Source organism: Psammomys obesus, unplaced genomic scaffold, assembly GCF_907164565.1.
Source record: "Psammomys obesus unplaced genomic scaffold, mPsaObe1.curated_primary_1811, whole genome shotgun sequence".
NCBI classification, from domain to species: domain Eukaryota; kingdom Metazoa; phylum Chordata; class Mammalia; order Rodentia; family Muridae; genus Psammomys; species Psammomys obesus.
This window is the reverse complement of record NW_026585895.1, coordinates 43,887,866-43,904,581: the sequence shown is the minus strand read 5'-3', so window position 1 is coordinate 43,904,581 and position 16,716 is coordinate 43,887,866. Positions and strand designations below refer to the sequence as shown.

The 16,716-nt window shown below is 41.1% G+C and overlaps 1 protein-coding gene across 3 annotated transcripts in view; it reads right to left on the bottom strand.

Annotated features, from left to right (window-relative positions):
* Positions 1-16,716, bottom strand: part of Dennd1a (DENN domain containing 1A) — a 474,895-nt gene that overhangs the window by 244,110 nt on the left and 214,069 nt on the right. For all 3 annotated transcript variants that reach the window (XM_055599849.1, XM_055599850.1, XM_055599851.1), the window contains one exon: positions 2,722-2,791. In XM_055599849.1, the coding sequence (XP_055455824.1) occupies positions 2,722-2,791 (70 nt within the window). The remainder of the gene's footprint in view (positions 1-2,721; positions 2,792-16,716) is intronic.

Genomic DNA, 16,716 nt, shown 5'->3' with positions numbered 1-16,716 from the left:
GTCAAAAGAGTCCCTGCTCTGTGTTACCATGTTACCATAATTCCTTTGGCCAGAACAAACTTTGTAGGCATCAGGAAAAATACACTCCATAAGCCATATGACTGATCTCAGCTTCCCATACAGCATAAGGCAAGGGCCTCACCATCCCAGAGAACAAAAGCACTGATCTCACAGGGGATCCTTTCCCACAGTTTCCATTTTTCCTTTCCTTTTTTTTTTTTTGAGACAAGGGCTCATGTATCCCAGAGTGGTTTCAAACTCACTTAACTGGCAAGTAAGCTGCTAGCTGTCTGAATCCCCATTTGTAGTTAAGGATGGTTTTGAATTTGATCCTCAAATGCTAGGATTATAGGTGTGCACAGTTTAAGATATATTTTTAAAAGAGTAGTAGGTTGTACTGTTGGTTTAAAAACTAAATGGAGTATAAATGTGCAGTAAAAACATGAGTCAGTCTCCAGTTCAGAGACGTGTTACATGCTTTTATTTATTAAAGACACCTTTCAAACTGAGTGGAGACCTGAATGTCTGACCAAAGCTAAATGTGCATCAGAAATCAATGAATAGATCCCAAGGCAGCCTGCTACCTCATTCATCAAAGATGCCAGTTCATCCATGATAGAATTTTTGACCTGATGCTTCCTTTCACACTGAGTGTGGTAAGCAAGAAAGAAGCCATTTCTATGAACCATTCCTGCCATCTGCTGTGACCTCTGGAATACATCTGGTAGTGAGTATAATCACTCAAAGAAAAGATTTATCCATTGTATACTCACTTTCCAATATCCCACCCCTACCCCTTGCAAAATGGCATTTGCCAAAGCATGTTTCAGGGAACCCAGTAAATCAGAATTCTGATTGTCATGGACTAAAAAACATTTGGGGAAAAATGGGAAAGAAAAGCACTGAGTAACAAAAGCTCCCCTAATGTGGGCCTTTTCAGAGCCTACATTATATGAAATATACGGAGAAAAAAGAAATATAGACTTGGGGCCCTTTAAGGACAATAACACTGGACTATAATTTGTTGTAGTTTTTCCGTTTTGTTTTTTAAGACAAGGTTTCTCTGTTTTAGCTCTCGGTGCCCTGGAATTCCCTCTAGACCAGCCTGGCCTCGAACTCAGAGAGATCCGCCTGCCTCTGTCTCCCGAGTGCTGGGATTAAAGGCCTGGCAGGACTATAATTTTTAATAAAATATTTTCAGAACCAGGATTCTACAGAAAAATCAAAAGGAAAAATACTTATGGCACTGAATAATTATACTATTTATACTATATCACTTTAACTTAAAATGTTGCCTTTTACAAAGAGAAAAACACAAGAAGTTAGATACACAGTCAATTATTCAACTAATAATAGTGAAAATTTTAACTTGGCAAATAAATGACAATTTCAACAAATGTTATCAGTGACAGTGTGGGACTTATTGTGTTGCAAACATGCACTTCACGAAAATAGTGCAATTCTTTTGGAAAGTGGTTTGACAAATGTTTTATAAATGTTTATGTCCAACCCAAGCTTACAACTGCTTATCTGGGATTCTCTTCTTAGAGAAATAATAAAAACTAAAGAAAATGTTTTATATTCAAAGATCTGAGTGGCTGGCCTTCCTCTTTCCATATGCACCCCCTTCTGTGTGTTTGTCTGTGAATGAGGGGGTAATATATGTGTGTGTACGTGTGCAAGCATTCCTTACTCACAGGGGTCAAGAGACATTGGGCGTCCTGCTCTAACATTATCTTTTTCCCTTGAAATAGGGTCTGCCACTGAATCTGGACCTATGCTGGTAGTCACCATGCCCCAGTAACCCTCTTGCCTCTACCTCCCACATTGCTGGGGTCACAGGTACACACACAGCTGTGTCTGACCCTCACATTTCTGCTAGAGTTTTATTAAACTCAGCTTCTCAGGCTTGCACAGCAAGCACCTTTCTACCACGTCACCTCCCCCAGACCTTTGTACTTCTTATAATAATGAAAACAAAAATCTGAAATAATTAAAAGTCCCCATAAGAAGAAACTGTTGCAGTGAGCAAAGGTATAGGATGTAATGTTAGCCATAAAAAAGCATATATACTTGAACAATATTTTCAATAGTGTGGGAGAAATGATTCTGTGCCAATACTTCCCAAATACATGGTACAGACAACCTTTGTCACCCACAGGTGAGAGCATAGGTTAGCACACCATTTCTTCCAAAAGTGATTAAGGCTCAGCAGAATTGTTAAAGAAATTTCAGACCCGTACAAAAATTAGTATAAAAATAACGCAGCGCATTATTCAAATGAGGATTGAGATGGCTAGTAAGTCACCTGCCGGTTAAGTGATCTGTAATATGGCATGAGCAATTCAGCTTTGCCTTTGAGAAATTATACTGAATAGGTTGTCAATTTTCAGGGTTGTTGGGATAATGTTATATTGACACTGTGATCAGGAGCAGTGTAGTTATTCCCTTACCTCAGAAGAAAACAAGGAAAGATGGAAGAAACGACTAAAAATTTTAGCAATGTTTATTTTACGGACAAGGTAAGGCATACTAGGTAAGAGGTGATTTTCTTTTTCCTTCCACTATTTTCCAAAATTCTCAACCTTTCTATGATAGGCACGCATTACTTTTTCCATAAATGTTTTAGTAAAATAAATATAAGGGACATGTTACTTTCATAATTATAAAAATTAAAGTTTACTTGTTAAAAAGAATTATTTTTTTAAAAAAGGCAAATACCTGTCGTTTTGTCGTGTAATCTGCCAAGATGTTAAGGAGCTTATAAAATACCTCGAACCAGGGGAGGTAGCTGAGGAAGACAAAGAAAAACAATAATTATTAGTATTCAGGTCAAAAACTCGAATAAGGACTTAAACCAAAACATTTCAGATTTTCTCTAGATCCTGAAGATTCTAGCTATGACTGCTAAAATCCAATCTGGTTAAACGTTAATTATCTCTGGGCTTTTAAAAACATGCCTGTGTGAGACAGAACACTAATTGTCCATTATGAATTATTCCTGTGCTTCAAAACTAAACCAGGTTCATAGAGAAGAAATTCAAACTAGAGCCTTTAATCAGGCACCATGTTTTACTAGCTAGGCCCCTCCCACCATCCTCACAGTCTCTAGAAAAACATCTATTCAATTCCTATGGTTGGACACACAGGGTGCACAGCATACCCATGGTTGACCTCTGCAAAGTGTTCCACATGCTCTGCATAACAACAACCAATCATGTTAGCATATAGGACCTTCTGCCTCTACTGGTTGCAGCAGGAATGGATAATGGAATGGAATAAAATCTGTTTCCTTGGTCATCTATCAGGTCCTGACCATTGCTCTCCTCAACGCACAGGATGGTCTGCTCACTCTTGAAATTGACCTCTGTGTGACTGTCAGAATGACCTATCAAAAATGCACTCCTAGATGGGTCTGGCCAGAGAGGGAGAAGCTGCACAAGCAGCCAATGAGATATAGCCAGAGGTTTCTTCCCCTAGTCCTTCCCCTAGACACTCAACAATTACAATGACCTAAAATACAAAGTGAAGAAGGGTGGTCTGAGGGCTAAGGGGTAGAAGGTGTGTGTAGCAGATGTGGGGACTCTGCTTCAACAGCAAGGACCTAGGCACGGATCTGCAAGGGTACGTGTAGGACCCAGACACAGAACATCCAAAAGCCTAAGAAGGAATCCTAAAGAAGGCTTGGTGCAAGACCCAGTGCCAGGAGGCCACCTGGGCAACCAAGTAAAGAGCCAAGTCAGGAAAGAGAAAGGAAAGGACTGAGGTCAGGTCAGGATATCACCCAGCCCCTGGTCCTCCTTGGGAGCCCTCCCCTCCCAAAGGCCCAAGAGATAACCCACTAGAGTCTCCTGTAGTCTTGTTAGCTCTGTCCATCATGCCGTGCCTCTGCCTTCTCAATCCCCACACCAAGTGCCCAAAGTGGGGAAGGACAAGGGATTGCGGGAAGCTTGAGCCTCCCATTGAGAAATATGATTTCTAGCACCCTCTTTTGTTCTTTCCCCACTCTGATACCTTTTACTAAGAAATGAATAAGATAAACTGACTTCTCCCCCCCCCAAAAAAAAAAACAAAAAAAAATCCAACTCTACACAGCACATTCCATTACTGCCGTGTCATCCCATTGCTATAGGACCCAGCAGTCAATGCTTCTCAGGAAGGCTTCTGTGGCTTTCTCTTCTCAGGATCCTGACTAACTCTCTGACTCTTCTCTAGAGACATTACACTGGATATACCAGGGATAACCAAGCTTGCCCAAGCCAGCACACTTTGGTCCTTTTCTCCCTCTGCTCTTCATGGACTAGTCTAGTTGATTTCTGCTCACTGTTCTAATAGCCTCATACCCTCTTGCCCCTACTTTTGTGCCCCAATTACTTTTATGGTAGTCATGCATACACTGCGTATTACAATATCCCCTCCCAAAGTAAGACACTCAACAGCATGGTTGAGTTCTCAACAGAATATACAAATACAGAGGGAACATACCTCCCTTCACTGCGTCCTCAGTACCAAGACCAAGAATGGGGTTTGGCCATACATTTTGAGTTCAGAATTTATTGGGAAGCACACATATACTCATTCTCTCTCTCTCTCTCTCTCTCTCTCTCTCTCTCTCTCTCACACACACACACACACACACACACACACACACACACACACACTTAGATGGCAACTAGCAGACAACACGGGTTATTAGTGCCATGGAAGATTGGGTTGGAAGTATCCCCCCCCCCCAAAGAACCCCCCCCGCCCCCCCCCCCCCACTTTAAAGGCTTTGTTTTCGTAGGAACAGTCCCCAAAGTACTGAGAACAGGCAGGAGAGAAGCTTGCTGTGCTGGTCTGCTCACATTTGCAAATGGTGTCCATTACTGACAGATAGGGCTGGACCCAAGGCAGGGCCCAGATGTGACATCCTGCCCAGAAGAGGAGACCAGCACCCTGTATAGATTATTGCTGGATCACTGAGGGTAATAAATGAAGTGAGAGGTAATAGAGAGGACAGATAAAGTGCACAAGCTCCTATCTGTGACGTCTGTGTGAAGCCAGAACATGCTACTGTAAAATTTAAGTAGCTTATCAAATTATACTGATAAGCAACTTAACTTTTCACTTCTATGACAGTATTATCACTTACGTTAATATGTTTCCATCATCTCTGGCAGCCACATATGGACTCTTCCAGAGCAAATGGCTGCTGCCACTCTCCACAGCACTAGCTCTGATGGAGCAATGTAAACATTCAAAAGGGATTAGGCATGAGATAACATGCTCTCTTTCTCTTTTGCTAAATAAACCTCCATGAGCTAAAAGCCATTAAGTAGAACAAGGAATCCCCTCCCAAGAAAACCACACAGATTAGAGGACTCTTAGTAAACACACCCAGGCAAGGGCACAAGTAATTCTTTTCCTGAAAGGAATATCATTAGGTAAACCCAACAATCGAAGTCAGGAAAGAGGAAAGGGCAAGCTGGGTAAAAACAGGCCACAAGCAGAGAAAAGCAAAGCTCAACAACTTTTACCAAAGTGTACAGGAGGCAGTACAGTGGGGCAGCCTCCTTCTCCCAGACTGTGGGACTAAAAAAGTATGTACTAAAGTAGTTTGAGATCACTAGTCAACTCACAGATAGAGCCTGACATGCATCCTGCAGCCTTAGTAGCTGCACCTTGTGAGGACCGCCTGTCCCACAGAGGCAACCCGCTTCACTTCACCAGCCTCTGCCTCACTGAACCAATTCCTTTGGTTATGATAGGCAGAATCATTTGCCACAGACTGCTCAGTAGTTACCCAGGAAGCCAGGCACAACTGTTCCCCACATGTGCTGATTGTTCCCCTGTGTGCTGACAGATGAATGTCTAGTGATGGCAGTACTAGGATTTTGAAATCAAACTGCAGCTGTCTTCTTCAAAGTGTCCCAGCCTCCCCAGAACTCACAGCTGAGTTCTATCTGCTGGCACTTCCTATTCTGCTTCATTAGTACTGGCACCTGGGCTCACTACAAGGTGGCTGCAGGTGAAGACACAGCCCTCACTCCATCCTATGTGTGTCTGTCAGCAGTGAGAAAATGGTACTTCCTAGTCCACACAGGAAACAAGCACTCTATCAGATAACTCCTCTCTGGTCACCTCCTTGGTCCCAAACACTTAGGTCAAGGTATTCTTACATCTCCTGCAACACAGCACAGTGTGGTGGGTTCAACCCAAGTACTAGGACTAAAATGACAAATAACAAAAAGGCCATAGTCCTGGTCCAGGAAAAAAAAAAAAGAAAAACACATAAGAAAGGATGTCTAGGTAGGAGAAGCCATCCATCCTTCCCAAGCATTGTTACTTCATGCCTATAGAGTGAAACAGTATCCTAATGGATCATTATCATGACCCTACCAGCATAGAGGGAAAGGTTGCAGGGAGATACCTACACTGGCCAGCATGGACCCAAGCTCCTCTTGCAGTTCAAGTAGGTTGGCTTTCAGATCTGACTGTCAATGGGGAAGTGCTGTTTTGTGGGAATCCACAGAAAATCTTAAAGTTAGAAGAGTTAAGGTAGTGTCACAGACACCTCTCCATGTGGCCTGGTGGGCACTGTCGGCCCCTGGAGGCAGTGCAGCCATACGTTCCAGATACTTTAACAATGGCCCACTTGACAATCATCCTTAAATGGCCCCATGGTATAGCAGCAACAGTCTGTGTGGACACAAAGCAGCTAGCCTGAGTGTCAGCACAGTCTGGATGAAAATTTCCATTTAACAACGTGTCGGCTTGAATTGCTGCTCAGTCCAGAACGGAACCCAGGAACTGAGTCCAAATGAGGTCAGACTCTGTCTTCTAATCTCCCTTCACTAAATGGATGGTTAGGATAGTCATCTTACCCAGGGGTGTGTGTGTGAGATAGAATTACAGGTCTGTATTTGGCTAACCATCTGAGATGGAGAGTGTAAGAAGCAGCAGCAGAACCCCGCAGCTCAAGAGGGAGAAACGGTGATGACAGCAACAGAAATGGTGTGGAAAGCCAACGAGAATAAAAAGATCATCTGGGAGGCAGCCTTGTGTGGCAATGATGAGAGGAGGGCAGCAATGCAGGGCAGCCAGAAAATATGCAGGCAAATGAAATAAAATGTCTGTGGTAGGAGAAGGTGGCAGTTTCCTCTAAAGTATGTGGGTCAACATACAGTGAGGTAATGCAGCCATGTAGGAAGGAAGGGGTAGCAGGAACCTGGTGACATATAAGGAAAGTGATCAAGTAACTAAACATGCAGTAGAAGACAAAAGAATTAGAAATAAATGGTTAGGGAAGAAATAAGAGTGAATCCTGGCTGGATACAGCTGTGAAATCACAGCATACAGAGAGATAAGACACAGAAATATAAATGCAAATATGCACATTCAGATCTCTCTCTCTCTCTTACACACACACACACACACACACACACACACACACACACACACACAGAGAAAGAGAGAGAGAGAGAGAGAGAGAGAGAGAGAAGATTGAGTGACACAGAAGGCCCTTGAGAAGAAATGTTTTAATTAAAATGGGCACTCTAAGTGCCTAGATGTTGGCTTATAAATAAGCATTCTCTACTAAGAAGGAGGGTTCTCTAAAGAAATGTCTGCTTCCAAGATAAGAGCTAAGAAATGCTTTATGCCATATTAAGCAAGGCAGTGTTAAACATATGGTCAGGACGTATCAATAGGACACAAAAGTTGGTGAGGACATTCCACTGACAAGATCTGTGACAATCTGAACATCAAAGTTCATGATAGGCAGATAAACATGACAAACAGAACGTTTGCTGACTGATGAGGCTACTTGCATAGCCTGAAAGTAAATCTTCACAATCAAGTTTTAAGTCACAGGGAAACAGAAAGGAAAACCCTGAGGTTACAACCTGCATCAATTAACGGGAAAGAACAAAATAGTGTGTCATCAGACAGAATGCCACAGAAAACAGCATGACTTTAGCGCACACTTGGCATGGAAGCAGAGCCTCATCTCAAGGAAGCATCAGATAAATCACACAGAAGGCCATCCTATAATACAAGATCCTTGTTCTGTTCATAGAGGTGAAAGAAAAACCAGAAACAAACATATACATAAATATACATGGTTCTACACATATATATATAGACATATATTTATCTATAATTGCATATACAATACACATGTATAAATGTATATAATCATATCTATAACAGCGTAAATACATATGCCATATTTACACTGGAGTAGCAAGAGAAAGCCTACTTTTAGAGATGGAGGATTGTTTTACTCTTTATGGTGGGTTCAAGTGTCTTGCATGGTACTCTGCACACAATAAATTGTAGTACATGTGTGGGAACAACAACAGCAAAAAAGGTAGAAGAAACACTAAGGAACTGGGCCAGACTAAAGCACAGATACTACTAATAAATGCAATGTTAATTCTGAACTTGATTTCTTAAAATGTGAATAGGAACTATCCAAAGATTTCATTAACTTTTTCATTTCTATGACTGGCATGCAGTTAAGTTAAAAAAAATGGTTTTTAAAATGCAGGCTAAAATGTTTGCTTTTATGAATTATTATTTTAGCAATATATCTCAAACAAGAGAGGAAAAAGTTGCCCTTTGTGTTGAGCTTCTGATTGTTTTGTGTAAATTTGCTGGTATTTAAGACGATACATACAAAAGTGTTCTTCCTCCATCAAAAGCAAACATCTCATCTGGAATGTACACTGTGATGCTGTGAGTTTAAAAGCAGAAGAAAAGCTTAAAGCATGGCCAGAGAATGGGTCATACAACACCGAGAAAGTGGTGGCAGCTGTGCAAGCAGCTCTCCATCTCTAAGAGGCTGAGCTTCAGCTAGATTCTGAATGAGCTGGGACACAGTTAGGTGGGAAAGCTGGAAGCAATGAGCACAAAGAACAGCACAAACAGAAAAATACCTCCCACAAACAAGGACTGGAGCAAGGGCAATGATGAAAGCTAGAGGGCATGCAGGGCTGGACTCAGAAGGACTGAACTAATGGGCTTCATGGTTACTCAGCAACTGAGATGGGGAGGCACCAAAGGGACAAGGAAAGAGAAGAGAAAGAGCCTACTTCTCTCTCAGTAAACTCAGCTCTATCAGAACCAGTGGCTGACTTGCTTTCCTGAGAGGAAATCTTGGCTAATATAATCCAGTCATCCTTAAAACTTGAAAAAGATCAATAAAATACCCTGGGCTCTAGTTTAGAAGAGAATAATAAAAGGGATTTACTGTAAAATTTTAGCAAGTAAATACTTGGGGCATATTATATGGGAAGATAAAATGAAGTAACAACTCCCTGGCAGGACACTGGATATCTGGTTATGGCAACTTGGAACAGTCTCTCAAAGACTTGGGGACCTCATCGATAAAAAGAAGCAACCAGGGCTGGAAAGACAGTCCAGTGGTTAAGAACACTGGCTGCTCTTCCAGAGGACCTAAGTACAGTTCTCAGCATCCAGGTCAGGTGACTACCAACCACCTGTGATTCTAGCTCCAAGGGATGCAACACCCCCTCCTGGACCTTGTGGGACCTGCATTCACATGCCTATACACAGACACACCTACACATAATTTAAAAATAATAAAAATAAATTAATTTCACAGACTCAACCAGCTGCATCGCTTTTGTTTGTTTGTTGTGTTTTATTTCTGAGAGACAGGGTTTCTCTGTGTAGCCCTAGCTATTCTGGAAATTCTCTCTGTACACCGGGCTGGCCTCAAACTTAGAGATCTGCTTGCCTCTGCCTCCCACATGCTAGGATTAAAGACATGCCTGGCTATCACAAAGTTTCTTAAGCTTTTGCACTAACAGTTAATTTCTGCCTGAGAAATTTTTATGTGGCCTAGGTATAACAGTATGTAAAATAGGTATACAAACTAAACACTTAACAAGAATAAATCATAAAGAAATTCATCTTAAACTATTCTTTAGTAAACATGTGATTTTAATGTTTACTAAATATAAAATCAAATTTCCATACTAATCAGATGATTTGCTTGCTTACTTTCACATAAAAAATTAAATCCTGACTAAATATTTGATGCCACAGATACATCATCATTAATGTTTTTCAGAGTTTATCGTTAATTCTGTTTGTTTGTTTGTTTGTTTGTTTGTTTGAGTCAGGGTCTCACTATGTTGTGATCAATAATTTCACTTTAAATCATCAATGTGGAGAATGCTGTTTCACACAAATATTCGGTGCAAAATGGCAGCAGCTCAAACAATTCTGTAAACTCAAATATTCTAACCCTATACAATCTGATGGTATGCTAATTTGATACTTACTGATGGTAGGAAAATATTAAAACTATTTGCTTTCCGTAACTAAGCCAATGTTTTGATAAGAGCAAAAAAGTTTGTGTAGACAGTGAAAACCCTGCAGTTCACAACATAATCGTTCCGAATCCGAGCTGAGGTGTTTCCTGCAGTGTTGCTGACTGTGCAGGATGACGGATGAGCAGCGCAGTACAGAAAAGGCTGGCCAGAAATACCAAGATTCATTTCATATTCAGTTCTGAATTACTTTTTGCTTTTTGGGTGATCAAAAGTCTTTACTGTTGACAACTGTATGCATGTGTGCACGTAAGACCTCAACATTCAGCTATAGTTTAAGGACCAGTACCTAACTTATAGACCTGACACACAATGAGAGGTGGCTAGTCCAGTGCTTAAACCCTACTCCTAGGCCTCCCTGCTTACTGTTCTTGCTGATCTTGGCTGTGCAAAGTTTTCTTTGGAGCCCTGGTATCAGAGTCAGGAGCTCCTCATGCATACAATGGAAGACTTCAATATGTCAAGCAGATTGAGTCAGAAAGTAGAACCACAGCAAGAGGAATATATTCGCCAACAAGGTATGGCTGCCTCAAATAGAAGCTGTCACTCTATTCTTACGGTGGGACCTGGCATCTACTCCTGATCTTCTGCTACTGTCTGTCAGTGTCCCAGTCTCATAACATCAGCTGTCCATGGAGTAAATCATACCTCACACTTGGGTGCAGATTTCACAGACACACTTTAGAGAGCTGGACACCTGCTCAGCACTGACAAACGAAGACCTGGCAGCACCAGCCCAGATAACAAACAATCAAGAGAAATATGATAAAAACAAGCATGGTGACACAACAGTAACATCAAAAGAAAATGATTTCAATATCAAAGGACAAGAGAGGCCTTTGGGAAACTAAAGTTCTCAAATACTTTAAGGGGGAAAAAAAAAGACTTCTTTTCTGGTTATGCTATACAAGTCAAACATGAAGTGTTATCAAATCAGAGAAACCACAACCCCTTCCCTCAGAAACCCATCTGATTTATGAATTATTCTGTCTAAGAATTAATGCATTGTTAAAATTAAAAACTAGATTTTGTGGAAGTTAATTTATTTTAAACTCTTAGATTCACTCTTCCTAGCTAAGATTCTAAACTTTCTCCCATTTTTACAATGCACTTTGTGGCGTCTGTTTAAATGGACACATTTTAATCCAAGAATGAAGATGGCTTGTGCTCCCCCACATGAAGAATCCCCAGAGTTGACTCTACACACTTGTGTTTCATTTCTCTATTAGTATTAACTTGCTAAATACTGACTGTTCAACTGTGTGTGTGCTTGACCATGCCAAATACTCTATAAGCCACAGCTTCCTGTGACAGACAGCAATCATTGCTATAGTCACTACAAAGGCCAGGACCAGTGCCATCATAGGCTAATAGTCAGCGTTTTCTTGTTAGGAGATGGGGACCCCAACATAGCAGGCAACATTTTGGTTAGGAAAATAACCCAGGATTAAGAACCAAATATGCCAACATCCTGTTGAAATCTGACAAATAAGTAGAACATTGGCACAAATGCTTACAGTGGACCGAAGGAATAGCTACTTCTTACTCCTTCCCTGGATACCAACACAAGTCAGTCCATCAATTACTACTCTTCTCATTGTTTTCATTGAAAATCTAATTTTCTAAGTGCAGATGAGCCCTTAAAATTATCCCATAGCAGGAAGTCTATCTGTATTTTTTTCCTGCTCTCTTCTCCAAGTGCACTGAAGAGAAAAGTTCTGACGTGACTCCTCTCATCCACTTCTACACCTTTCATCCTTTCCCTTTTTCCCGAACTGCTGGTAGGTGGAGAAGGACACACCTAGGCCTTGGCTGGACACACTTTCTTCCCCATTATACCCAGTACAAAAGTACTATCATCTTTAGGCACAACAAAAAATGATCATGGGTGCTGGCCTGAGTTCTCTAACTCAAGTCTTAATACAGAGCTGTGCACATTCCTCTCTCACAGATTAAGAGCACAGCTCCGTTCTGAGCTAAATGCTTGAGCTTCCTTCTTGAAGAGCTCTGTGCAGTCAGAAATAGCAGTGAAGTCTCCCAGCCCTGCATCACATGTTACAGGACATGCTTCCTAGTATGTGCCTGGTGCTCTGCCATCTCCGCATCTGAGAAGCTTACAATGTGAACAATTCACACCAGCAGAAAATGCAGCAGCACTGGGTCAGTACAGTGTTAGAGGGTCACAAGGGAGCAGAGCAAAGATGTCAAAAGCCTTCCCAGAAAAGTGACACCACCAACTGCACAGCAGGACACTCAACAGCTGTGGCCCAAGCATGCTTCTTCTTCCCCATCTGTGAAATGGGGTTGTGACACCTACCCTTGAATAGCTGTTTGGAAGTTACTATATGGCTGAGTAGAGTGTTGAAACACATCTCCAGCTGTGCCTGGAGCAGCATTAACTTCCTTCACCCTGCTATTGCCGCTCTTACTACTAATGAGACCAAAAGTCAAAGTAAGAGAAAAACGACCCCCTTTGGGAGATCAAAGCCAGTCCTGCCCAAACTGATCCTTCTGCTTTGCTCACAGCTGCTAATCTTGAATTGTAAATTTATTATAGTATCCAGTTAAGCTCAAGAATCTCTGATTTATGCCCATAATTAACATCCCATTGTGATAGCTATTATATGTACAAGGAAAAATGTACTGTATGTGCTGAATGAGTGCAAATATTAATTTTTATTGAGGTGAGCACACACACACATACATACACACACATACAAAGAGAGAGAGAGAGAGAGACCTCCTGTGAAACACTATGCTTATAGAGACCTGCGGGAACACTTGGATTTAATTTTGGAAACAAATCTTCTTTCTCTCTTGATGGGTGCTCAGTAATTGCTGCTTTTAGAGGGAGTGTCTGATGTCTTCTTTTCTGTGGTAGTATGACTGTGATTGAGGGAGATTGCTCTGGAGGAAAGCATGAGACACTCTGCTGTTATCACTGGTGAAATGCTGCTATTGGGAGACCTTAGCAATAATATCACCTGCACTGACAGTGAGCTATAATTCTCAGTATTTTCCACTGAGCCCAGAGAGTGTGAGCACATAGTCCTTTCATCATGTTCCCAGGAGTTTATGGGGCGGCCCACTCATGTACTCACACACCTGCAAGTTTCCCCATTCAGATCATCTGACTTTATAGCTGGAATTACAACTATAATATAATATAACGGTTCAGTGAGGTTCTAAGCCAGGCCCACCTTACCAAAGGTTTCATAGCCTAAGAGAGAGACATAGGCTGTCTTTACTATTAAAACAAAACAAACAAAAAACAGAAAAAAGACAAAGGCAAGAAATGGTTCCATAAGAAGTCCTGTCCTACTTTTAGTAGTAAACAATAAAAGTAATTATCCCATGGAGATACTACTTGACATCATTTTAGAACAAGTGGAAGCTAATAGAGAAGGAGGCACTTATCAGTGTTAGGAGCCTTGATATAGTACTTGTTTGAAGACTGTCCCATTTTACAGGTGATAAAACTGAGTCTAAGAAACAGAATGACATCCCTATGATGGCGTGGCTACTACAGCACAAAACTAGTCCCGTTTGCATTTTCAGTTCTGCTTTCATGAACCTGAGATGAGACATGAAATTCTTACCTTGTGGTTCACACTGTAACATCCTGATACAATCAAAGCTTGTCTCCAAAACTCCTAAGCTATAAAGTACCCCGAGCAATCTAGCTTTGGCAGCCTCCCAACAACATAGTGTGTTTCCTTATTTTGCCAGCTCCAGGGATACTAGTCATGTGTCCACTCTTCCTTGCTATAGGAATTAGCGTGCATGTTATTATGGTATTGGAAATACAAATATAAACAGCTCAATTTAAAATGCTTCAATTAAATAAACTAGGAGTGAGGGGAACATTTCAAGTTTCCAGTGCCTTATGCTGTGACCTAAATGTACACTTTAAAGAACTTACTAGAAAGACCATAGCCTATGTCACAGGTTCTTAGGCTGTGTCATCTTTTTAAATTTAAAGCATGAAGCTCTATATGAATGCTTGTAGTGACCATTAAGGAAACATAGATTAAACAAGGCACCCAGTTTCCATGAACAACACTCATTTAGTTCATCTGCACCCACATCTCTGCTTGAATGCTTTCTCATTCCATCAAAAATCTCTCTATAAAAGTGTCTGGCTGTCTTTTAAAGCCATTTACTTTCAATGCTTCAGTGCTGTTCCTTGGCAACTTTTTCCATATGCTTAACTTCTTTCAGGGAAACAGTTCTGTCTGAATTCACAGAACAGCGCACCAATCAACATAGGCAGGCAGGTAACGGGAGGAAAGAGAGGCAGGCATGAGGCGAGAAAAGGGGGAATGAAGGTAGCTGGTCCAATAAAACCAGTGTTTTAGAAGGCAAAGAGTTTGGGGACAAAAAGAAAATGAACCTAGCACCTACCCCCCAAGCAATCAGAGGGCTCTGAACTTGGATTTATAACTCAAACACTCTGGACCATATGCAATTTGAGACCCACAACTGGTAGCGCTACTGGGGATTTATGACTTATGACTTGTTCATATTTAATTTGTAACCAAACACTTCCCCTTCCTTTTAGCTACCTTAGAACTCTTGATTAACTCTTGTTTTCACAGGTCAGAGGTTAAATAAAGGAAGGGAAGCACTCTGGGGTGAGACTGCCCAGAGCGCCACATCCAAGAGTGACCCTGTGCAAGGATCATTAAAGTAAGTGATAAGGCCACAGATTGCTCCAGACAGCTCATGTTCAAAGGCCCCTTTGGGTGCAAGGCAGACTGGAGCAAGGAAAGTTGGCAATAAAGAAAGACAGGAAGCTGGTCTGCTCTCAGTTACTTCTGGTGACTGCATGGCTCTTTCACTAAGAGTTCTCCTAAGTGGTTCTGCAAGTAAAGCTGAACCTTGTGAGAAAAGGTAAAGGAAGAACCAGTGCAATCCAGGTAACGTTTCTCTTGCTTCCCTTAGCCACAATTCATCTTACCCGCTAGACAGTGCTACTCAGAAGAAGACCTCTGCCTTTGCCCAATTATGCAGCAGTCCAGCTCCGGGCAGAGTAAAGCAGAATTCTCCACAGTAACCCTGAAGAGTGTCCAACTACGACTACAAGATCTGCCTCTCTCCAAGCACATTTGCTGCTGTGCTGCTCCTGATATACCAAAGAGATGAAAATATCATAAAGACTTCTGTTTATTCAGGGATTTACCACTGGCCAGAAGATCACCTAGAATTTGTTTATTGAGTCTTAGTGATTTCAAGTAGATGCCAGAAAATGCAATCATATGGCCTCAAAGATCAGGGTAAAACACAGGTCTGCATGAGTTGCATTCCAGCAGGTACTCATTCTCCAAGGGAACAGTGTGGTTGTGTCCTCTGCACAGCTTACACACAGTACACTTACTCCATTAGTGTTTCTAGGCTATTGCCAAAATAGAGCAATCACTGTCTGGCAGCAGTCTTTCACCTAACATAATTCAGGTTCCTGGGCAGAGAGCTGAATGATCACTAAGTTTCTAAATGTGACACTATGATAAACTTAGAAATGTCTGGAGAGAGCAAAAAGTGCAAGACTTGGAGGAAACCACACATCCTGAACCATAACCAACAATAGCCAACAAGGTGAAGCTGAGCTTTTCTCTATTGTAACCCTCAGCAGAAAAGACAAATAAAGACCTGAACAAGCAGAGGAACTGGGAATCCAGCACACAGTGATCAGAAGTGCAACACAGGACTGCCAATATTCACTCTGTGCTGTGACCATGGCAAACTCTACTATTCAGCCAGTCCTGGGTTTTCAAATAACCCTTGTGCTTAGATATTGTTTTTTTATTAGAAGCCAGGAGATGTTTGCAATATTACAAAAGCCTAAAATTGGCATTATAACCCCCCTCGAAATAGGACTATAATTACAAACTTTAAAAAGAAACACTAAAAACCCAACTTTGGAAAAGGATAACCAGTCAGCAAAATTCTTGGCAGAAACCAGTTCCTCTAATATAATTTCTTAAAGTCCTACAGTAAGAAAAAGCGAGAAAGCTGCCTTTTATTAAGTAACTACTAAAATACACACGAAGACCAGAAAATGAGTATCTTTTAATCTTATTTTTAACTGCATTAAATCTTTTGACTTAATTTTTGGTAGTATGTTATATAAATAGTAGTTATTTCTTATAATGGCAAAATATTCACACACTTAAACATGTGCTAAGAGAATATTTAAATAAACCGTATTCAGTCCAGGCAACAGAAAATTATGTTTTGGCTTGTTTTTCAGTCATGTGAGAAAATACCTATGAAATAAAATAGAAGAAAAAAAAGCAGGTCATGTTCACTGTACCATACACAGGCATGCACACTCTTAGAAAAACAACAACAACAAAACATTACTAGTGTTTAT